Below are 24314 nucleotides of genomic sequence, written 5' to 3'. Positions count from 1 at the left end.
CAATGAGCGGGGTAGGACCACCGAACAGAACTGATGTCTCTTCGCGGCTGCCTGTATTGCGCGATTTTAGGTGTTGTTTTTTTTGGATGCCGGTTGTTGTCAGGGTAGCGACGCTTTAGGCCTAAGGCGTTACGAAGCTGCCTGTCGCACGTGGAGGGACACAACCTCGTGGACCGTAGCGTTGAGGTGTTGCACTTTGCTTCCCTCATTCTAGTTAGCCTCGCACAAATTGAAATTACTCGTTCACGTGAGCTTAGCACCTGAGTAGCCACCCGATCTTTTGCCAGCCGAGTTGAGCATCGTACCATGTGGGCAATGCCCATGCAGAATTCCTCTCCCTTGCATTACTTTAGTGTTTGCCGAGTGCGTTGAGTGTACGCAGCGTGAGTGGAGCCACCCCTGGTTTGCTGTCACCTGCACATTGTCTGCGCTGCTGCCCCGGACTACGATCGAGCCATTCCAAGCAATCGTGATGCTGTGGCCAGTTCGGCGCAGCAACTTCGGTGGCCGCCTGTATCCACCTTGCAACCCTCGGCGGCGGAGAAAAGAGCCGGCCGGCGGTCACCGACAGCTACCGTGGCTCTCGCCAGCAGGGCGCGTCGGCGCGAGCGGCGCTTGCTCGTACCGATTACTGTGTCGCCATTTCCGGAGTCCTGGCCTGGAATCATGCCGTCAAGTCTGCAAAGCTGCTGCTGTGACCAGTGGATGCCAGCGGTGTACCCAAGGACAATGTCGGCTCGCATGTTATGGACAGCGTGTGGACATTTCCTCGGCACGGCCACTGTTGCATGTACTACCTTGTTCGTGAAGCATGCATTGATGTTAGACCATGTGACGTTTCACCGGAATATGTAATGATTTAAGGTTGGGGGGATGTAGGTATGCGCGACTCCCACGCATCCCCTCATATGTTGTTTTTCCGCATAGCGCACATCTCGTATAATCCGGCTTCGTCGAGTGGCTTGATACCCGCAGCAGTCGGTGTGGCTCTGCTAACGCCACCTAACAGCGGGGTTACTTGGGTGCGGAAAGGAGAAGACTCTTGCCCTTTGGCTTAGGGTCGGCAAGCTGCATGGATGGTCCGTGCGTGCGCCGATCCATGCTTCTGCGAGACCGTCTTGTGAGGCCTCGTTCGAACGCGCCACCGTACGCATGAATGGCCAGGCATTGGCGTCCAGTATGGGGCGAACATATTTGCTCGTTATCCGGTCGCGGTGAGTCGGACTTCCTAGAGTTGTCGCGCACCCATCGGCATGTTTTGTGGATAGGAACTCGGCTAGCAGGCATTGATCAATGAAAAGTGCAATAAATGCCCTTGTGATTGTTTGCACTACAGTGTTGTCGTTCCTTTGTCCCAAGAGCATGGGTAAGAACCCCCCAAGTTCAAGGCGTTGCTTGCCTTCCTGAGTGTGTCTGATCCAGAGAAGATGACTTTCGCATACCATGGCAAGCTTCACCGCATATCCTCTCTGCTTCAGCATGTCAACGATTCTTCCATGCTATTCTTTCAACCGCGTCGGAACCTCTCCGTCAATGAGAGAATGGTGAAATCAAAAGGTCTGTCCGGAATTTGCCAGCACATGAGGTATAAAGTGATCAAATGGGGTTACAAATTATGGGTTTTAGCAGATTCGGAAACGGTGTACACTGTTCAATTCAGCGTCTATATGGGAAAGCGCAAAAAACCTAGCGTGTGAGGTTTGGCATTCGATGTTGTGACGCGGCTGTGTGAAAATTCTCTTAATTAGGGTTACATAATTTTTTTATAATTTCTACACTTCCACATCTTTGTTCATTTACTGGAGTGCAAGACACTTGCACATGGGACAATGCAGAAAAATCGGCGCAGCTTTCCAAGTGAACTCAAAGACACACAGTGGGAAAAGAAGGTGGAAAGAGGGGACGTTCGATGGCTGCGGGAGCAAGATGTTTTGTACCTGCAATGGAAAGACAGGCGGGTTGTGAATATGATGTCTACCACGCACACAGCAAACAAATTCTTCCTTGCAAAGTGAAGAAAGAAACTTGGGAATACGTGGACAGAAGTGTCCGTGAAGAAGCCGGTGCTGATCAATAAATACAATGTAGGCATGCTTGGAGTGGATAAATCCGACCAGCTCATCGGATCCTTCGTTTTTATGAAGGCCGTGCGTTGGTGGAAGACGCCATTTTTCAACTCTATTGACATAGCTGTAATAAATAGCTTTATAATGTTTGACAAGCATCGTCGGAGGCATCCAGAAGTCCAAGAATTATTGAGAAGTTGGCACTTCGACCAGTTTGCCTTCAGGCTAGAACTAATCGACCAGCTACTGCGATATGATGAGCCACATCTTGCCGAACCCCCAGTCGCGCCTGTTGTTCCCTCTCAGAGTGCACCTCAAGTTCAACAGCATCAACCACAAAAAATGGAAAGATATAGAAATTGTTAACTGTGCTATGAAGAAAGAAAGTTGAGCAGAAAACAAATGTTTTCTGCGAAACATGTGCAGCTAACCTGTTTCACTTCATCGAGAAACTGTTTCGCACGGTGGCACAATAGAAACTAGGTCTAATGTTTTCCTGTGTACCTGAAGAACTTTTGTAGATACAGAGCTAATATTTGCAGCCTGATTTCATATGGCTCTTTTGTTGAAAATGTATATTGTCACGTGGTAGTGACGGTGAAGAAAGCAGCAATACGGTGGAATACAAAACTAGCTTTTATTGGGCGAACCTGTGCCCACAAAAACAGGCTACACTTATAGCACAACAATAGCGGCGAACACGGTCGGCGATCGTCGAAAATCTGATCAGCGGGTCAAGCGCGTCGGCTTTTATAGAGCAGTCGTCGAATGTTCCAGACTAATCGTTCGGACCCGCATGCCTTCCACAAAGTTCTACACCATTCGCGTCAGGTGATGAAATCAGATAACATAAGGTTCGGCGACAACAGACAGCGGATAGAAGCATCGATAACTTTTCAGAAACTTCAGATATATGCAGGCGCGTCCCACGCTGTGCGATTACATTTGTTAGGCGGCGAAACGTGGTTGCCCGATAAAGATAAGTACCCGTGTCAATACCCCCCTCCTAATAAGCATCGTCCCGATGGTACAAATATAAGAGAGCGAAACACAAAAGGACACTTATTACACATAAGTAACAAAACAAAGAAAAGAAACAGTCCAAAGGTCAGTTACGCGAAGCCCCAAAGTTCATCAACGCTGGTAGTACAGCTTGAGTCGCACAACGTGGACTATTTCAGGTCGTGAGCGGCGCTGCTGTGATAGCGAAATGCCGTCTGGCACGACCTCATAGGCCAGTGCACCAATACGTCGGATGATCTTGTACGGTCCGAAATAGCGACGCAAAAGCTTCTCGCTCAGTCCTCGTCAGCGTATAGGGGTCCAAACCCAAACACGGTCACCGGGCTGGTAGTCGACGAAGCGTCGTCGGAGGTTGTAGTGTCGGCTGCCGGTCCTTTGCTGGTTCTTGATTCGCAGGCGGGCGAGCTGTCAGGCTTCTTCGGCGCGCTGGAGAGAGGTAGCGACGTCAAGATTTTCCTCATCAGTGAGGTGCGGCAGCAAGGCATCGAGCGTCGTCGTCGAGTTCCTGCCGTAAACCAGCTTAAATGGCGTGATCTGTGTTGTTTCTTGCACCGCCGTGTTGTAAGCGAATGTTACGTACGGCAGGACCGCATCCCACGTCTTGTGCTCGACGTCGAAGTACATTGCTAGCATGTCGGCAAGGGTCTTGTTCAGGCATTCCATGAGACCATTCGTCTGCGGATGGCAGGGAGTTGTCCTCCTGTGACTTGTCTCGCTGTATTGCAGAATGGCTTGCGTGAGCTCTGCTGTAAAAGCCATTCCTTTGTCAGTGATGAGGACTTCTGGAGCGCCATGTCGCAGCAGGATGTTCTCGACGAAAAATTTCGCCACTTCGGCTGCGCTGCCTTTCGGTAGAGCTTTAGTTTCAGCGAAGCGGGTGAGATAGTCCGTTGCCACGACGATCCACTTATTTCCGGATGATGATGTCGGAAACGGTCCTAACAAGTCCATCCCGATCTGCTGAAAAGGTCGGTAAGGAGGCCTGATCAGCTGTAGTAATCCCGCTGGCCTGGTCGGTGGTGTCTTGCGTCGGTGACAGTCTCGGCATGTCGTTGACATAACGGGCGATATCGGCGGTTAGGTGCGGCCAGTTATACCTTTCTTGTATCCTCGATAGCGTCCGGGAAAAACTGAGGTGCCAGCGGTCGGATTGTCATGTAGGGCGTGCAGTACTTCTGGACGCAGCGCTGACGGAACAACAAGAAGGTAGTCGGCGCGGACTGGTGAGAAGTTCTTCTTAACGAGTAGGTTGTTTTGAAGCGTGAACGAAGATAATCCAGGCTTAAATGCCCTAGGGACAACGTCGGTGTGCCCTTCCAAATACTCGACTAAGGCTTTTAGCTCCGGGTCCCCTCGTTGTTGTTCGGCGAAGTCTTCCGCACTTATTATGCCAAGGAAGGCGTCGTCATCCTCGTCATCTTGCGGCGGCGGGTCAATGGGACGCGTGATAGGCAATCGGCATCTGAGTGTTTTCGTCCGGACTTGTATGTTACAGTGATCTTGTAATCTTGCAGTTTGAGGCTCCACTGTGCCAGCCGTCCTGAAGGATCATTTAAGTTAGCTAGCCAACACAACATGTGATGGTCGCTGACCACTTTGAATGGCCTGCCATGAAGGTAAGGTCGAAATTTCGCTGTAGCCCAAACGATGGCGAGGCATTCCTTTTCGGTTGTAGAATAATTGCCTTCCACTTTTGACAACGACCGGGTAGCGTAAGCTAGTGTTCCTGTATATGCTCCCGCAGGGAGCAGAGTTGCGCATACCTTTTCCGGCGCCGCTCGCACCGCTATTGGCCAAGCGCGAAAAATGACGTCAAATGATCCGCGCCGCTGCGAAGCCAACTTTACGGGCGCATCGCCAACTCATGCGAATTTGTCGTTTCCGTCAGTGCCATCGCCATTGCAATCAGCGGACCGTCGATCGTGCGTTGAGAGGAGCAGCTGCGGGTTTCAGGTACGGTATTCGACGATGTGAAGTCAAGGACCTTGGTGAAGTGATACGAAACACATCGTACTGGCACTAGTATTCCAGTATGACGGGGTGCGACGCACCACACTGCACAAACCGCACGGAAGTCAGCCATAGGAGTAAATGCTTCAGCCAAGCAAACTAGCTGGAGACACACTGATACTATAGTGAGAGCGTTGTTGCTAACAAGTCTGGGCTTCTTGAGTTTGAATGCACCCTTCAGAGTTTAAAATTGAAATGAATAATATGTACCTCTCTCGTCAACCGCAATTTCTGAAGAGCTAGGACATTGTTGCAGAAAGCACACAAGGGAACAAGGATAAAACGGGTGCTAAGTTGGCATATGCATATTTATCTCTCGAGCTGTGATAATTGTAATATATTCCTTCTCCGTGTGAAGTTTTGAGAACAGTAAAATTGATTCTAGTCAATTTATTGTCTTGAAGTGCACAGGCTTATTTATTTTGTTAACTAATTGCTGCCATAGAAGCTAAGCCGCAATTGTATGTGTGCTAGCTTGTGAGCATCATGTATCGGCCAGTGGAACAAAAACTTGTCGTTCATTTAAACACGCTAGAAATCTACGTTGTGCTTTGGTGAATGCTGTTTCCTGTGGGCGGGAGTGGAGTGAATGCACTGTTCAATGAGGTAAAATTTCCTTGCCTCAGATGCGATAGGTCACAAAGCTTTGTAACCTGGCTTTTTGGCCAAAAGCTGCTTCAGTGATTTCATTGATTTGATACAGTGTCTTCAACTACTGGCTTTTTTCCGAGTGGTAAGAGATCAAGAAAAATGTGTTGTCAGATTACAGTCTGCACTGTGTGAATAATTACTCTGCAAGTTTGCCATCTTGATGTGATTAGTGCAATAAAAATAACCTACTCTTAATAGCTTGTTGCCTTTCCAGTTTCTTTGAATTCTGCCCCTAAGGTTCTAAGAACCAGCACACTTGGCCTGCTGCCAGCAGCCGTTCATGCATTCCCTTGTATGAAATAAATTTGATCTAGAAGCTCTTGCATCTTGAATCTTTTTCTACTTGCAGATTTGCTGCTACTATATAGCTGATTAGTCTGCGGTATGAATGAATCGTAAAAGCAAGCTTTGCTTAAAATGTGCGCATGTGAACATTTGAAATGCGCTTAAATCTGTGTCTGCACCGCATGTATCGAAAACGTGCAGCTGTTGTGAACGATGGTTAGTGATAAATGACGCTCTGTTAACGGTCACTGACATAACTGCAGGAACGATAGCTCTCTTGGCGACGGTCATTAATCGGCTGGTTTCAACAGCCAAAATGCGCTAAGTGTCCACCTTACGTGTGTGAAGTTTTAAACACTCTTTAAAACATTTCTTGCTTTCTGACAGTGATAAGACAACTTCATATGCATGCTGAAAATCATTGCACCGCGTTTTGTGGCAACGTACTGCGCGTTTGCGAGCGAACTTTGGAGCTGTTCGAGCCATGGGAGTATTTTATTTTGGGGAATGGAAGGCGGTCCTACCCCCTATTTGTACGTTCATGTGTGTGTTTGTATATGCGTGTTTACATAGGTACATACAAAGTTTCGGTTGGTTGGAAGCCCACCCCCTACGACTGCACGAATGATTCGTTCGAGCGTAGCCTGTATTAAGAAGTGCCCTTTGCTAAGCACCTGCGAACAATTGGCGCTTGTAGCTCGCGACCACCCGAGAAAAAGGCGGAACACCGCGCGGCATTTGGCTCCTGCGCGCACGAGGAGTGGCTTCGCTGCAGAGCTGGATCACGACGGCGGACCTATGCGCAACTCTGCTCCCTGCGGGAGCATATACAGGAACACTAGCATAAGCTATCACGTGTTCATGTTCATCTTTTCTCTGGACTAGGGCGGCACCGAGGCCTAGGCTACTGGCGTCAGTGTGTACAGTCGACTCCCGTTAATACGAAGTTCACGGGGACCGCAAAAAACTTCGAATTAAACGAACTTCCAATTAAGCACAAAACACAAAAAACAGCACTTTATTTGTGGCGAAATTGATTATTTTTTCTAAGAAAAATAGTCGGTCATCTTGCTTTGCTTCTCCTTGCCGAATCGCGCTGCTGAATGCAAGTTCTGCAGGCTGTAGATGTGGCGGAACGCTTCTTCGGCGTTACCTTTAGCGGCAAAGAAGCGCTCCGCAAGAGCAAGGCCCGCAGCTACATCGGCAGCCTTAGGGTGCGGCTCGCCTTCAACGTCATCGTCGCTTTCCTGGGTCGCTTCCTGGGGCCAAATAATCTCTACAATTTCGCTATCCGTCAGCGCACCGCACGTTTCGACCGCCTTGTCTACGGCGACGTAATCTTCAAAATTGACGTCCCCGAGAGCATCACCAAAATCAGTGCCGTCAAGCTCACTTGTTGATGCTTTCTCCGCTGAAATTTCAGAGGCATCCTCCGAAGAAGCTGCCACAAAACTGCAAGCCCTGAAGCAGTTTGCGATTGTTTCTTGCTTCACACGATCCCATGCTCGCGCCAACATGTGGATGGCACTAAGCAGGCTCACCTTGTACTTTGTGGAGCTAGCCATACACAAAATCATGCGCTCGAGGAGGTGCCGCCTGTACAGGACTTTAACATTCTTGATGATGCCTTGGTTCATTGGCTGCAAAACAGCCGTTGTGTTTGCAGGCAAAAATGCGAGGCGTATTGCACTCAAGGCTGGCACATTCACGTGAGCACTGCAGCGATCGACAAGGAACAACACCTTGTGGTTCGAAGCAGCAAACTTGCGGTCCAATTTGCTTATCCAGCTCCTGAAGATTTCGGCCGTCATCCACGCTTTTTTGTTCGCCTCATAGTCCACAGGCAGCGTCTTCACGCCTTTAAAACATCTCGGCTTCGCGGCTTTCCCGATCACAAGTAACCGACATCGTTCCGTGCCAGTCATGTTTGCCGCGATCAGCACCGACACTCTCTCCTTGTTGCGTTTGCCCCCAGCACAGTCGTCGTCCTTGAATGTCAGGGTCTTCTCTGGTAGAAGCCGATAGAAGAGTGCAGTCTCCTCTGCATTGAAGATGTCTTCCGGTCTGTATTCGGCGAGATATTCACGCAGCTTTCCGTCCTTCCACGTGGCGCATGTTTCCTGGTTAACGAACGCCTTTTCACCATACACGCTCTTGAAAACCAGGTCATGGCGATCTTTAAAGCGCGTCAGCCATCCATCTGACGAAACGAAGTCATCGATCCCCAACATTGCTGCAAGCGTTCGGGCTTTCATCGCAACAATGTCTCCGCTGAGAGGAAGTTTGTTGCTCCTGGCCTCCCTAATCCAAACCAGCAGAGCCTTCTCCAACTCTGGGTAAGCGCCGGTGCGCATTCGCTTCCGAGAAGTCTTGAACTTGTCGTTCTCAAATGCATCCATTATTGTGCGCTTGTTCTTGATGTAGTTAGAGCGTGTTCGGCTTGATCCCGTACTTCTGCGCTATGTCTTGTTTGGCGGCACCTCCCTTCTCAACTTCCTTCAAAACCTCGACTTTCGTTGCCAGGTCGAGCGTGCGATAAGAGCCACGGTTTGCCATGGCTATAAACTGCGCGACTAGGTACAGTCAATTCCGAATCGCTCGTGGAACAACCTAGCCTACGAGCTTCCCGCACAAAGGATCTCGACCAACACCATGCCAACACACGCCTCGACATACGCTGCGCACGCTGCAAGACTAATCTCGCACAATCTCGCCACTGCCAGTATGCAGCACTGCGTGCATCTATGGCACCCGTGTGGCCTCCGCGATCAGCTCCGGCCACGCGCGGCAGCCGCGCGTGGCCTCCGGCGGGAGCTGCTTCGCCTCCCGCTGGAGTTGATCGCGGAGGCCATGGCAGCCGTAGCAATGAATAATCGCGCCGCTCCAAGAAGGATGGCGTTGCGGGCGGCTGCGGTGGCAATGACACTAACGCGGAGCACGGAACTGTTGCAACACTTGAAAAATTGCACATTCTACTAAAGAATAACGGTCACCTCGAGGATCCCGGCTGAAAAGTAACTTCCAATTAAACAATATTACTGGATGAGGACTTCGAATTATCGAGCGATTTCTTCTATAGTATTACATGCAAAACTGACGGGACCAGCACTTCACTTCTAATTAACCGAAAATTCGAATTAAGCGGCTTCGAATTATAGGGAGTCTACTGTATTTCGGTATCCGCGTGCTCGTCGAAGTGCGCAAGTACGGGCGGCGACTGCATACGTCGTTTGAGTTCTTGAAATGCGTCGACCTGCGGCGTTTCCCACTTGAACTCAACATCACGTTTACTTAGCTTTGTCAGCGGCTCAGCGATGCGTGAAAAGTCCTTGACAAATCGCCTGTAGTAGGCACACATGCCAAGAAATCTACGCACTGCCTTCTTGTCGATGGGCTGCGGGAACTTTGCAATGGCAGCTGTCTTCTGCGGGTCGGGGCGGACTCCAGACTTGCTGATGACGTGGCCTAGGAACAGAAGCTCATCGTAAGCGAAGCGGCACTTTTGTGGCTTCAGAGTAAGCCCTGACGACTTGATGGCCTGTAGTACTGTCGCAAGCCGCCTAAGGTGATCGTCGAAATTTCCGACGAAGACAACGACGTCATCCAAGTAAATGAGACAGGTCTGCCACTTCAGTCCTGCTAAAACCGTGTCCATCTCACGTTGGAACGTTGCAGGCGCCGAGCACAGTCCAAATGGCATAACTTTGAACTCGTAGAGGCCATCCGGGGTGATGAAGGCGGTCTTTTCGCAATCTCTTTCGTCAACTTCTATTTGCCAATAGCCAGACTTCAGGTCCATCGACGAGAAGTATTTAGCATTGCAGAGCCGATCCAATGCGTCGTCTATCCGTGGGAGGGGGTATACGTCCTTTTTCGTGATCTTGTTCAGACGACGATAATCGACGCAGAAACGTAGGGTTCCGTCCTTTTTCTTCACCAGGACAACAGGGGATGCCCACGGGCTTTTCGACGGCCGGATGATGTCGTCGCGCAGCATTTCGTCGACTTGTTCTCTTATAGCTTCACGTTCTCACGGTGAAACTCGGTAAGGGCTCTGGCGAAGTGGTCGAGCGCACTCCTCGGTGATTATGCGATGCTTGGCGACTGGTGTTTGTCGAATCCTTGATGACGTCGAAAAGCAGCCTTTGTATCGTCGGAGCAGACTTCTCAGCTGCTGTTGCTTAATCACGGGGAGACTTGGATTAACGTCGTAGTCTGGTTCGGGAACGATCGTCGTAGGGGTAGATGTGGCAGAATCCGAGAAGACAAACGCGTTACTGGTTTCCAGAATTTCCTCGATGTATGCGATCGTCGTGCCCTTGTTGATGTGCTTGAACTCCCGGCTGAAGTTTGTCATCAACACTTCAGTTTTCCCTTCATGCAGTCGAGCGATCCTTCTTGCAACGCAAATTTCACGGTCTAGCAGTAGACGTTGGTCGCCTTCGATGACGCCTTCTACGTCAGCGGGTGTTTCGGTGCCAACCGAAATAACAATGCTGGAGCGAGGCGGGATGCTCACTTGATCTTCGAGCACACTCAAGGCGTGGTGACTACAAGGGCTATCCGGCGGCATCACTTTATCTTCCGACAACGTTATGGACTTCGACTTCAGGTCGGTGATTGCGCCGTGTTGGTCCAGGAAGTCCACACCGAGAATGACATCTCGTGAACACTGTTGGAGAATAACGAAGGTGGCAGGGTAAGTCCGGTCATGAATGGTTATTCTTGCCGTGCAGATTCCAGTCTGCAGTGTATGGTCGGCGCTGCGGCGACAGGTAGTGGCCTGGTGACGGCAAACGGGATGGTCGTCGAGGGCTCCACTGAGTAGCGGCAAGGTAGCCGGCGATGTCACGAGGGCGTTCACCTTCCCGAGGGCGCGGTGCATCGACGGCGAACCCTCGCAATCCCAGGTCGCGGTATGGGCATCGGCGGTACACATGGCGGTACACACGACCGCTCTGATAGTCTCGCGTAGATCGTCAGTAGCCAGTGATTGAACCCCGGCGTAGTTTGTAGAGTTTGTGCGGCGATCAAATTGCCGGTTTCGGATCTTAAGTGTCTTCTCAATGTTTGTCGCCTCACGAAGAAACTCGTAGACGGTCTTTGGTGGGCTTCTTACCATTCCGGCGAAAAGTTCCTCCTTTACACCACGCATCAGTAAGCGGACTTTCTTCTCTTCGGCCATATCCGGGTCGGCGTGGTGGAACAAACAGCTCATTTCTTCCGTAAAGATGGCAACGTTCTCGTGTGGTAGCTGCACTTGCACGTCCAGCATAGCTTCGGCCCTTTCCTTGTGCACGACACTTGTAAAGGTGCGCAGGATGCCGCTACGGAACAGGTCCCACGTTGTCAAGGTCGACTCCCTGTTCTCAAACCACGTTCTGGCGGCGTCTTCTAAGGCGAAGTAGACATGCCGCAGCTTGTCGTCGGAGTCCCAGTTGTTGAATGTCGCGATTCGTTCGTAGGTCTCCAGCCATGATTCCGGGTCTTCAGTCGCTGCTCCATGGAAGGTTGGTGGGTCCCGAGGTTGTTGTAGGATAACGGGGGACGCTGGGGCAGCCATGGGGGTTGTCTTGACCACGATCTTCTTTGTCGTCTCAGGTAGAAGTCCGTGTTCTGGGGGCAGTCCTTGCAGTCTGCGGCTGAGACGCTGGTCTTGGGCGATGTTGGTTTTGTACTCGGGCTTCGGGCTTGGATCGCGGCTTTGCGGGAGCGTTCGGTACATGAACGCACAAGCACCTCCACCAGATGTCACGTGGTAGTGACGGTGAAGAAAGCAGCAATACAGTGGAATACAAAACTAGCTTTTATCAGGCGAACCTGTGCCCACAAAAACAGGCTACACTTATAGCACAACGATAGCGGCGAACACGGTCGGCGATAGTCAGAAATATGATCAGCGGGTCAAGCGCGTCGGCTTTTATAGAGCAGTCGTCGAATGTCCCAGACTAATCGTTCGGACCCGCGTGCCTTCCACAAAGTTCTACACCACTCAAGTCAGGTGATGAAATCAGATAACATAAGGTTCGGCGACAACAGACAAAGCGGATAGAAGCATCGATAACTTTCCAGAAACTTCGGATACATGCAGGCGTGTCCCACGCTGTGCGATTACATTTGTTAGGCGACGAAACGTGGTTGCCCGATAAAGATAAGTACACGTGTCAATATTTTGATTTTTTTAAATATCTTTTTTGTGCAAAGCAGCATTGATCTTTTTATCGATCTTTTTCGTTCTTGTTGTTTTCTTGTTTTGATAACATTTTTCACACTATTTTTAATAAATATGTTGTTTGAAATTAATACAGTTGGAAAGATTTCTTCTTCTATAATTTGATGAATTAACACTTCAACATTTCAACATGAATCATTTCCTGTGGCAGGAAAAAGAATAATTGCCAGACTATCCAAAAACTACCGATTTTCCCGCGGTCACGAAAGTGTTAAGGGCTCAAATCGCCACAAGCAAGTCCGAAAATGTACAGTACACTTATTGGCCAGTACACTTATTAGGCATATTGGTGCTCATACTTTGACAGGAGATAGCGGGTGGACGCATGTAGCGTGTATAATGAAGGAAATGAAATCGAGGGTTCGACGGAAGCCCGTCTGGTCGGGATGAAGCATTGAAGAAATAAAACGAAGGACACCGACCAACATAGAAGTGCTAAAAAATGAAAAAAATCTAAAAGACGTTTCACAATGGGATGACGGAAGGTTCATGGAAGCTTATGTATGCTTTAGAACGTGACGTAAGCAGCGCGTGTATGACGGGGGGAGGGTTCCCTCATTTCGATTAAGCGTGTGACGTGTTTTTTGTATCTCCAGTGATTCCAGATACAGACGCGATTTTTGGTTTCTTTCTTGGCCGATAATTCTCGAGCGATCCCAGTCGATATTGTGGCCCGTTGCATCCGTGTGCTCGGCAAGGGCATTCGACACTGTACGCTTCTTTTCGACATCTTTCTGATGCTGCCTCAGTCTCTGTTTGAAGTTGCCCGATTCACCGATGTATGCTTAGTCGCAATCTGCGCAGGGTATCTTATATACCACGCCGGGAAACGATTCTCTCGGAAGCCTGTCCTTACCGCCGACGAGCGCTTGCCTCAGCTTACATACGGGCACGTGCGCCACCTCAACGTCATAACTGCGTAGAACGCGAGACAAGGTTTCGCTTATCCCTGGAACGTAAGGTATGGCAGCACGCTTTCTTGGTCGGGGATTGGTCGGACGAGCAGGATTGGACAGACGGCGCTCCACAGCAGTCAAAAAGGATGTGGGGTAGCCGCTTGCCGAGAGATCACCTCGCACGTGGTCCAAGTCAGTGGAACGGCTTTCTGCTGTGGTGCAAAGGCGGTTCGTACGGTTGAGCAGTGAGGCAGCAACCGACCTTTTGTGAGCGTCTGGATGAACGGATTGAAAGTTCAGGTAGCGGCCAGTGTGTGTGTCCTTACGGTACACGCTGAACGAGAGCCGTCCATCGCGTCTGGTGACAAGTACATCTAAAAAAGGGAGTCTGCTGTCGACCTCTGTCTCAACTGTGAATTGGATGGCCTTTTCTTGACTGTTTAGGTGCGCAGTGAACGAATCCAAAGCGCTGCGCCGAATCAGACAGAAACAGTCGTCCACATAGCGCAGAAAAACTTTTGGCCTAGGGCTGAAGGACGCGAGAGCACGCCTTTCCAAACATTCCATCGTAAGATTGGCAGCGGTGACAGAGACGGATGCACCCATTGCCGTACCGTGGACTTGCCTGTAGAAGATGTTGTCGAAACAGAAGTACGTGTTTCCAAGGCAAAAACAGAGGAGCCTCTTGAGGTCGGGAACGTCAATGGGCGACCTGTCTGGCAAGGTCCTGTCAGATTCCAGAGCAGAGGTGCATGCTTCCACAGCCAAGTCAGTCGGAATTGAGGTGAACAGCGATACCACGTCGAATGAAACCATCACCTCGTCGTCGTCTAGAGACACGTCACGAACTTTTTGAATAAAGTCACAGGAGTTGCTCACGTGCGTGGAGCTCTTCCCGACGAGTGGAGCCAGAAGCTGGTGCAGGTATGCGGACAATTAGTAGAGAGGGGAGCGAGTGTAGTCGACGATTGGACGTAGGGGGACGTTAGGCTTATGAACTTTTGGTAGGCCATAAAGTGCAGGTGCAGCACCGTTATGACAGAGAAGCTTGAAATACAAAGACTTGCGCTCGGGAGCTATGAAGCGGAACACGTCAGCCAGGAGAGTCTGGAAGTCCCTCTGAACCTTCAAGGTCGGGTCCCGAGTGAGCCGGACGTAAGTGTCCTGATCATTAAGCAGAGCCAACATCTTGTTTTTGTAGACAGCCGTGTCAATTAGCACTGTTGCATTCCCCTTGTCGGCGGGAAGGATCACGATTGCAGTGTTCGCCTGAAGACGCTTGACAGCTTTTCGTTCCTCAGCGGAAAGAGGGGAAACAAACTTCCTCCGGTGCAGACCAGAATTAAGGAATACATACTGTGTCCCATGACAACTGCCCCTTCCCACGCTTGTTATGCTTCACCGCAATACTTTCCGTATGCTTCGCCACGAAAACTGCTGTATTCAGACGAAGCTGACTTTCGGGAACCAGCATTATGCAATGCGCCGTGCTTTTCAAGCTTTGAAGCCAATTGCGAGAACCACAAAGGCAGAGTCGGTGCCATTGCTGACAATAGCGAATGCTTTCAACGAAAAAACATGGTGCCGAACAGCAAGAAGAAGCTTAATAGCGAATGTTGAAGAAGCTAAGCTTCGCGTTGCCATGGTGGTGGCTACGGCTGCCAGCGGATCCGCGTGCGAAAGCACCGTTTCGGCGGTGGGGTAATCAAAATGGCGGTGGTGGTGGCTCTGATTAATGCCATTTTGGACCTGCGGTCATCGCAAAAAGTTAGGAAAATCGGACGGCAAACGGTTCTTGTGTCCGAAACTTCAGACGTTCTTATACATTGACTCTATGGGGTATGTGGTGGTGCCACGAAGCCGTCCGACTGTACACTGGCAACTCGTCCATCCGACAACACAGCGTCAAAATAATATTTATTACAAACCCTCTCTGTTACTTGAGCCAGCATTAGAGCGACTTTCGTTCCGTTTCAATAAAATTACAGCTAATATTCTCTGACAGAAGCAGAAATTCCTGGTACCACGAGTATTTCCAGACTAATAAAAATCCTTGAGAATTCCCGGTTTTCTCGGTTGGTAGACACCCTAGGGATACATATGCATTCTAATAACAATTGTTTATTTTTTACGCAGTATACAAGCAGTAACAGGAGAGACAGGTGAGCAACACATGCTTTCACATTACAGTTACTTTTTCAGTGATTTTTCTTCTACTGATTTCTCATGCTTCAGGACAATATTTGAATAAGCATGCTCAAAGCAAGTACCTCTCTGGAATGTGACATCTTGCAATTTTGGGCAGCCCTGTCTTTCAATAACTTCGAAGCATTTCCGAGATCACAATTAATTTTTTTTAATACTTGTAAAAAACATTGACACCACATAACAATACAAAAAATTCAGGAGTTGGCAGTAGAGATGTGCGAATATCAAATATATAATTTCAACGTAAATTCAAATAATGAAAACCAAGTGTGAATCGAACAGAATATTTTTCAAATGTGTGCACTTTTGGTTTTACAAAAGTTCATTTTTCTTGTTCACCAACCAGACGTACAACAACAACAAAAAAAGCAAGCTTACTGCACAGCAAGTAGTACAGAAAAATTATGCTTTGCATCCTACAAATTGTCTACAGAAAACAGGCAGTGATCTTGCAAATGAGGCTGCTGTGTACCTGAAAAGCCCCCTCCTACCACGAACTGAATACCTTGCATGGTATAGGTCAAGAGAAAGCCATCTGTACCCGTCAAAGTTTAGCATAGCATGCACCTATTTTTCCATCCCAGTAATGCAGACCAGGAGCAAAGGGCTCTTTTCAAGTGCAGGAGCTATAGTGAGCTGCAGGAGGAAACTCCTTCCAAAACATGTTCTGCAACTCTTATTCCTACATAGGAACCCCTGACTTTGTCTCACAAGTTCAACTGAGTTTTTTATTGTGTTGTACAACTGTGTTCTATGAGTAAAAATGTCAATGTGCTCATGACCTATGCTTGTCACTTTCTCTAACTATTCGAATTACTCACTTAAAAATTATTTGACACATTTGCTTCAAATTCAATTCAAACTGAAAATCACTAATCACACATGCCTAGCACTTGAGTCTCCTATTCTAATAACAAGTACAGAAAGAAAGCACTCGCCTTTCTCTGAAGGTCTGTTATTTCAGCCTCAACAATGGCTTTTGTTGTATCCACGAGCCAGTCTGAGAGTGCCTCCTTACGACACTTCGCGTAGGAGTATCTGGTGACATCATCTGTCAAAATCACGTGCGATATAGGTAAGTGCAACATGGTGGCGACACATATGACTGCGCTGTCTTGGAAACTTCTCAAAATGACACAAAGGAAGTGGTGATGTAATGCAGTAATGAGGTGATTCATGCCACACAAAGAAAAAATAATCAAAACAAATACTACTACTTTGCAACAAGGAATCAGAAATACACTCACTGCAAAATTTTAAGCTTGACACATAGCTAGCCACCTTAAAGAAGACCCAAAACAAGGGAAAAAAGCCAAGTTTCATAATAAGCAAAATACCAGAAATGTCAGTGTATAATATGCACATGAAGAATCTAAAGCTTTCATAATTTGCGATTGCTAGCTGCTGTTGAGCTTCGGATACCACGCCGGAGTACAAAATATGATTTGCATTCAAATTTTCCAACAAAGTCAAGCGTGATTATAACGAAACACATTATAAACAACTAATGGACATAATGAAGCTACAGCCAATGCACGATTTTTCAGACATGCCCTATAATTCAGACACCTTCGTGGCACTGCCACACCCCACAGAGCAGCGTATAAGGATGTCTGAAATTTCGGATTTTTGAGCCCATTGCAGTCTGATTTTCCAGACTGTTTGCAGTGAGGTCCAAAATGGCATCAATTGAAGCCACCATCACCATTTGGATAATCTTGCAGCCTCGAACCTGCACTCTTGCATGCTGATACACTGGCAGCCTTAGCCACTGTGGCAATGCTAAGCCTAGCTGCTTCAACATTCACTACCAAGCCGTGTTTTTTAACAAAAGAGTTCGCCACTGTCAGCAATGGTGCCAACTTTGCCCTTGTCATCGCTGATGGCTTCGAAGCACGGAAAATACAAGGGTCAAGCACTGCATAGTGCTGGTCTCAAAAGTCGGCTTTGCTGCAATCCAGCGGCATTACGCAGGCAGCGTATTATGGCGAGGCACACCAAGAGTGGAAACGGGCCACTTTCACAGAACACATTGTTATATACAGTTAAACCTTGATATAACAAACTTCAATGTAATAAAATTATTGATATAACGAAGCACTCAACTTTTCGTAACCTCTTGTCCATAGAGCCCCATGTATTTAGAATCTCAATATAACGATGCGTGTTTGTATGCGATTTCAATATAACGAAATTTCACTGCCGTCGCAAAGGAATGCCGAGGCAATAAATGGAAACTTCCGCAGACGCAGATGGTAAAATGATTGAATTACAAGCAGCTGCTTGCAACCGCACTTCTCAAATCGTGCTCCGTGCAACAAGAGCAACCACTGAAGTGGAGCAGCATGACGTTCCTTATAAAGACCAAGTACAATAAGATCCTGTCGAGCCCCACGCACTGTGTGCTTTACGAGCGAGTGTAAGTCTGTGAAGGTGACACAAGAAAGATGGCGGCTTCACGAGTGCTGCTTTCCCGCGCGAGCAAAGGCAAAGAGGGGGAGAAGTTGCCGCGAGTCTCGGCCATGGCTGCACATGGCTGTAAGCGCGAATGAGCGCATACGCAGCTGTAAACCCTGCTTTAGAAGTAATCTTCCATGTGTGCAAAGCGTGGGCATGCCGAGAGGGTGTGGCACCTTGTAAGCTGTCTTCCCATGCATCTTGTATTGGAAGTTACGTAATCTCGAGTTTCGGTAACCTGTTGGAGCGAGAGGCAGAGGAAGCTTTCGCTCTCCGCTGCTGACCCTTTTCCTTATACAGTAAAACCTCGTTAAACCGTACCCGCTTAAACAGTAGTTTCATTTTAAAAGTAGTAAGGTCAAATCCCCGACTCAGCGGCCATTGAACATAATGTGTTTTGTATCCGCATAAGCCATACCAGCTCATTGCGTACGTATCGGTTAACATGTAGTACTCCCACTTTTCGTTGCGTAAACACGGCAGTGCGTCATCTCCATCGTGCGGCCCGGCAGAAAAACAAGCCTCAGAGACCGGAACAACGGCCTCCAAGTGCCCTGCACGTTTGAGCGTGAAGCCACACCAACATCAACATCATTTCAGCGGCGTCTTTCTCTATGGCGGCATGCCAGAGAGTGTTGTGGCATTGTGCAAGCGAGCACTTCCGTCATGCCGAAACTCGGATAAAAATGACGTCGGGTGTTCAGCATAGAAGAAAAATTAGACATCGTTCGTGCTATCAAACATGACACGAAAAAGTCGGAGCTGGAACGTAACAGGGATGTGCTGTTGACTACGGTGTGTGGCATTTGGAATGCGAAGAAGTTGCTCGGCAGCGCTGCTGCGACCGCAAATAGATGTTGGCTACGAGGTTCGACTTTTCACCATCGTTGCCTCTTTTGTTGCCGAGTGTCGACTAGCGACAGTGACGAGGACGACACTGTAAGAGACAGCACGGGTGACTCGGGCCTGACAGTGGCAGACGCTGTACGTTACATCAGCCTCATGAATGCAACTGTCGTGATGAGAACAGCACCCCGAAATGAAAAAGGTGCCCCGCGACTACTGCAGCACTACTGCGCCCATGCACAGAGAATATGCAACGCCAACGAGGAATCTGCCATGCGGGTGTTTGCCAAGAAGAGGGGGCTGGCTGAAAAGCTGGCTCACAGCTTCAGTAAGTTTGAGGCCGCTGTCATCGCTGCTAGGGCGCCGCGGCATCAAACGAAAATAACACTTTTGTCACGCGAAGTGCATAAATACTGCTTGTTTTTTCCCCCTTTCATCACACTCTCTCCGAGTTTTGTTTTTGACAGGTAAGTGGGCGATCTGATGCTATTTCGTTTAAACAGTACTACCATTTAGTAGACTTTTTCAGAGTTCCAGCCAACTATGGCTTAATGAGGTTTCACTTTAGCGCCATTGCAGTGCGGGCGACGCTATCAGCCGCAGAGGCAGAGTGCCCATGAAAGCATGGCTGGCTTTGCTTAATTCGTACCGCCGATGTGAAGATATGGTCGGCGTACGTGGCATGAAATAGTATCATTCGTCACCAACATTGAAATTTATCAAAATGAATTGTTTTCTTATTCAAGTTCGCTTTTTTCGGTTGTTCGATAATTCGGAAAATTTTGCGGCCCCTTTCCGTGTAAGAAAAATCAATTGGCGACGGTATTTATTCGCATACAAGGTCAAATTTCAATACAACAAAATTTCGATGTAACGAAGCAAATTGCCGATTTGACCGAGTTGGTTATATCGAGGTTTAACTGTATTCCTTAATTATGCACATGTGTACCCCATATGCCCTGTCACAGTAAGAGCACCAATACGTCTGCTAAGTGTACTGGCAGGCCTTTATAGCAATCTGAGCCCTCGGGGGCAGCAAAAGGCATGCATTAATTTTTTTCGGACTGCCCAATTTTCTGCGCATTTTCACAGCTCCTAGGGAGTAAAAAAAAAAAAAAAAAAAAATGGACGTTGAGGTACATATCATATTTCCCTTTCATTTTTCTATAGAAACTTATGCACTTATATCTATCATTTTGGAGAACTAAACTTTTCTATAGATGGACTTGACCAGGTTATACAGTTAAAACAGGATGTAATGAACCTTTATGTAACGAATTCCTGGATTTAACGAAGTTTTTGAATTCCCCAACGCTGCCCCCATTGAAGCCCATGCATTTTCGACCCTGTTGTAACAAACGCGTTACCCGCCGTGGTTGCTCAGTGGCTATGGTGTTGGGCTGCTGAGCACGAGGTCGCAGGATCGAACCCCGGCCACGGCAGCCACATTTCGATGGGGGCGAAATGCGAAAACACCCGTGTACTTAGATTTAGGTGCACGTTAAAGAACCCCAGGTGGTCAAAATTTCCGGAGTCCTCCACTACGGCATGCCTCATAATCAGAAAGTGGTTTTGGCACGTTAAACCTCATAATTTAATTTTTTTAGCAAACGTGTTGCGGCGGTTAGCCTTGATGTAACGAACTCACAAAGCTGATCAGTCATTACTTTTTGCACTTTTAAGGAAAATTCGGCCGAAGAAATACTCTAGATTATTGAATATTAATACTGTAAGGAGCCAGCAGCTGCGCGAACGCCAGGGATTGCCGCGACTGAGCAAAGTTAGCGATGATGATGATGATGGCGGCGACTAGCGCCGTTCCGTGCCTAACGTAGCAGTCTTTTCAGGCTTTGCTTGTCTAGCGTGACACCAGGTGGCACTGGTACCGGCAGTTGATTTCTCTTGCAGAATTATTTTGTGATTTTCATTTGTTTCAATGGCTTAGACACACTTATGTATAAGAAGTCACTTGAAAAGCAATGCTGATAGCCGGTTCTTTCATTGCCAGGGCGTGGGAAGGGAGAGGGGGGTGGGGACGATGACGAACACACTCTATGACGAACGACGATGCGTTGCATTCGCCATTTCGAGTGTTGTCCTGCGTTCTGCACGTGTGCGTGTGTCAACTGTGCTCTAGTACTGGTTTGTCCGACTTGTTTTGGAGATGCTAGGCCTGCCTGTCGGCGTGTAGTCGTGCGTCTCCACCTGTAACTGCGTCGTCAGTTGGTCGTGACGAGTTCTACTGCCAGAAAACGAAAAGTTCTGTCCTTTGAAGACAAACTCACAATTTTAAATGCAGTCTCCGCGGGTGAGAAGAAGAAGGACACTGCCGCCCGTTTCAGCGTTCCAGTGAGCACACTATCAACGATTTTGAGTGCGGAACACAGCATCAGAAACGCAGTGGAGTCGGGAACAAGCTCGAAGAAAAAAAGACTGAAGCTGTCCACATACCGTATTTACTCGCATAATAGGCGCACTCGCATAATAGGCGCACCCCCAGTTTGGTTGCGGAAAATCAGATTTTTTTATTTCCGTGCATAATAGGCGCACCCCGAACTTGGCACTGTGATCAGTACCGCATTTACACGATTGCAAGCTGACGCCCTCCTGCCCCTCCATCTCGGGTGAAAAAAAGAAAAAAATGCACGCACATTCCACAACCCAAGCTTATCAACGCATTTGCTGGACTACTAGTCTCATTAGTGTTGCTGCCGTCGCAGCTGCTGAGGGCCCACAGCACATACAACATCGCCTTCCCCGAACCACCCCCCTCCCCGAACCGCCGCGAAGCCAGCGAGCACGACAACTTAACGCGTCCGTAGAAACAAAAAAATTAAAAGAAATGCATCAACGAGCGAAAAATAGTTCTTCCATCAACTATCGATAACACCCCCCTCCCCTCCAAACCGCTGCGCGGATGTAAGCTTTTCGCTACGTTCGCTACCTTCGCTTTGAAAGCTGGGCGATTCTCGGAGGCCGGGCGACTCGACACAAGCGACAGTGCCATCGCCATCAATGCTCTACACAGGATGACAAAAACGCCACATCTCGCCATTTTGCAAGCGCTGTGCAGTTCGTGTGGTCGCGTGTTCCGCAATGGGCAAGTACGGCAGCTACACGGCTGCATTCAAACTGAAAGCTGTGCAGTATGCACTCGAGCATGGAAACCGTGCTGCAAGCAGGCATTTCAGTGTCGGTGAAACAAGCATTCGCTACTGGCAAGGTCAGCAAGAAAAACTTCAGGCCACAAAGAAGTCGCGACGGGCCTTCCGCGGTGCAAAGTCGGGAAAGTATCCGCAAGTGGAAAATCAACTAGTTCAACACATACGGGGCCTTCGACAGGACGGCTGTGCAGTGTCTCTCGACATAGTGCAGACTGAGGCGCGCAGAATTGCGCGAGTGCAGGGCATTGAAGCGAAAGACTTCAAAGCAAGCTCCGGATGGACAACGCGCTTCATGCGACGCCACGGACTTACCCTGAGGAGGCGCACAACGTTGTGCCAGCGCTTGCCCTCAGCATACGAGGACAAGGTACTCAAGTTCCACCGTTTCGTCATACGGCTCCGGCAGCAAAAAAACTTCATTTTGTCACAGATAAGTAATGCAGATCAGACTCCTCTCTGTTTTGGCATGCCGAGAAATACAACAGTAGAGGAAAAAGGTGCACGAAGTGTGCTTATTCGAACATCTGGCGCAGAAAAACAAAGGTGTACTGTCATGTTGGCAGTGACTGCGGATGGGCGCAAACTACCGCCTTATGTTATTTTTAAGAGAAAGACGCTCCCAAAGGGAAATTTCCCTCGAGACATCTACGTGAGGGTCCAAGAGAAAGGTTGGATGTCCGCGGAATTGATGGTGGACTGGGTCAAGACCGTCTGGGGCCGGCGGCCGGGCGGCTTGTTGTATCCGGCCATGCTCATTTTAGACAGTTTTCGCGGGCACCTTGTAGAACGTGTACGAGAAAAGTTGTCAGAGCTGCGCACAGATATTGCCGTGATCCCGGGAGGCCTCACTTCCGTGCTGCAACCTTTGGACGTTTCCCTTAATAAGCCTTTTAAGGACAACGTTCGAAGGCTGTACACCAATTGGATGGCTGGAGGAAAGCTTCAACTAACCCCCGGTGGCAAAATTAAGAGGCCGCCTATGGAAATGTTGTGCGAATGGATAGTGGAAGCTTGGCGAGAGATCTCCGATGACGTCGTCAGGAAAAGTTTTAAGAAGACTGGGATCTCCAATGCACTGGATGCAAGCGAAGACGACATGCTGTGGAGCTCAGACAAAGACGACGAGTCTCCACCCGGCGGTGATGAGGATGTTCTCTCCGACTCGGACTCTGAATAGTCTTAATAAATTTTATGCGTGTGTTCAGTCAACGTCTCTCGCCTGTTCATTAAAAGGTAAGTAGGTAGCTTTTATTTTCCCTTTTATGCTGGATTTATTGGTAAATTATGTGAGAGTAGCCATATTCCTGACATATGTTAAAATTTAAACCGCGAGAATGCGAGTTGAAAAAATTTCGTAAATTTTACCTCGCGTAATAGGCGCACCCGGAACTTCGAGCTGGATTTTCTGAAAAAAAAAGTGCGCCTATTATGCGAGTAAATACGGTACACTGGTGTGGACAAGGCAGTGTTCACGTGGTTTTTGGACACGCGAGCCAGAAATGTACCCATAAGTGGCGCGGTCTTACAACAGAAGGCAAAGGATTTTGCGTGTATCTTGGGCCATGATGATTTCAAGGCAAGCAACAGGTGGCTGCAGGGATTTAAGAGCCGGCACGGTGTCGTCGGAAGAGTAATCAGCGGCGAATCTGCCTCTGCAGACAGCGATGCTGCTGCTTCGTTGGTGGCTGACAAGCTGCCTGGAATCCTGAGTCGCTTCGAGGCGGCTGATGTCTACAATGCCGACGAGACAGCTCTATTTTATCAAATGCTTCCGGGCCGCACGCTAGCGTTACAAGGCGATGACTGCCGCGGCGGAAAGCAGAGCAAGCTCCGCATAACGATTCTGCTGTGTGCCAACCTCGACGGCACAGACAAGAGAGTTCCGCTCGTTGTTGGCAAAAGTGCCCGTCCCAGGTGTTTTAAGGGAACGAAGCGTATGCCCGTGAAGTATGTGGTGAATTCCAAAGCGTGGATGACTCGGCCAACATTTTCTGAGTGGTTAAAGGAATTTAACCAGGACGTCAAGCGGCAAGGCCGTCAAGTTTGCCTACTGCAGGACAATTGCTCGGCGCACCACGTCGAGGGCCTGCAGCTGTCGAACATCTAAATGCATTACTTCCCAGCCAACTGCACGTCCCTAATACAACCCCTGGACAAAGGGATCATTAACAGTTTTAAATGCTGTTACCGGCGCCGACTAATCCTGAAGATACTTCTTGACATCAGTCTGGAACGGGAGATGAAGATCTACATTTATCAAGCAGTCGAGATGCTTGCTGCCTCCTGGCAAGAGGTCAGGGCAGAAGTTATTGTGAATTGCTTTTTAAACGCCGGAATAGCCAAAAACGCACGGGCTGCTGCCGACGAGGAGGAGGAAGACCTTTCTACTCCGTCCAATGTGGCCGAAGCGTGGAACGAGCTACGTACTAACGGTGGTGTACCCGACGACATTGAACTGAGTAACTTTTTGTTTGCC

General features: G+C 48.8%; 1 protein-coding gene across 4 annotated transcripts in view; it reads right to left on the bottom strand.

Annotated features, from left to right (window-relative positions):
* Positions 1 to 24314, bottom strand: part of Nup98-96 (nuclear pore complex protein Nup98-96) — a 286308-nt gene that overhangs the window by 77068 nt on the left and 184926 nt on the right. For all 4 annotated transcript variants that reach the window (XM_075688115.1, XM_075688116.1, XM_075688117.1 and 1 more), the window contains one exon: positions 16310 to 16422. In XM_075688115.1, coding sequence (XP_075544230.1) covers positions 16310 to 16422 — 113 coding nt within the window. The remainder of the gene's footprint in view (positions 1 to 16309; positions 16423 to 24314) is intronic.

The sequence above is a fragment of the Dermacentor variabilis genome, chromosome 4, assembly GCF_050947875.1.
Source record: "Dermacentor variabilis isolate Ectoservices chromosome 4, ASM5094787v1, whole genome shotgun sequence".
NCBI lineage: Eukaryota > Metazoa > Arthropoda > Arachnida > Ixodida > Ixodidae > Dermacentor > Dermacentor variabilis.
The sequence above is the reverse complement of the archived record's forward strand: the minus strand, read 5'-3'. Positions and strand labels throughout refer to the sequence as shown.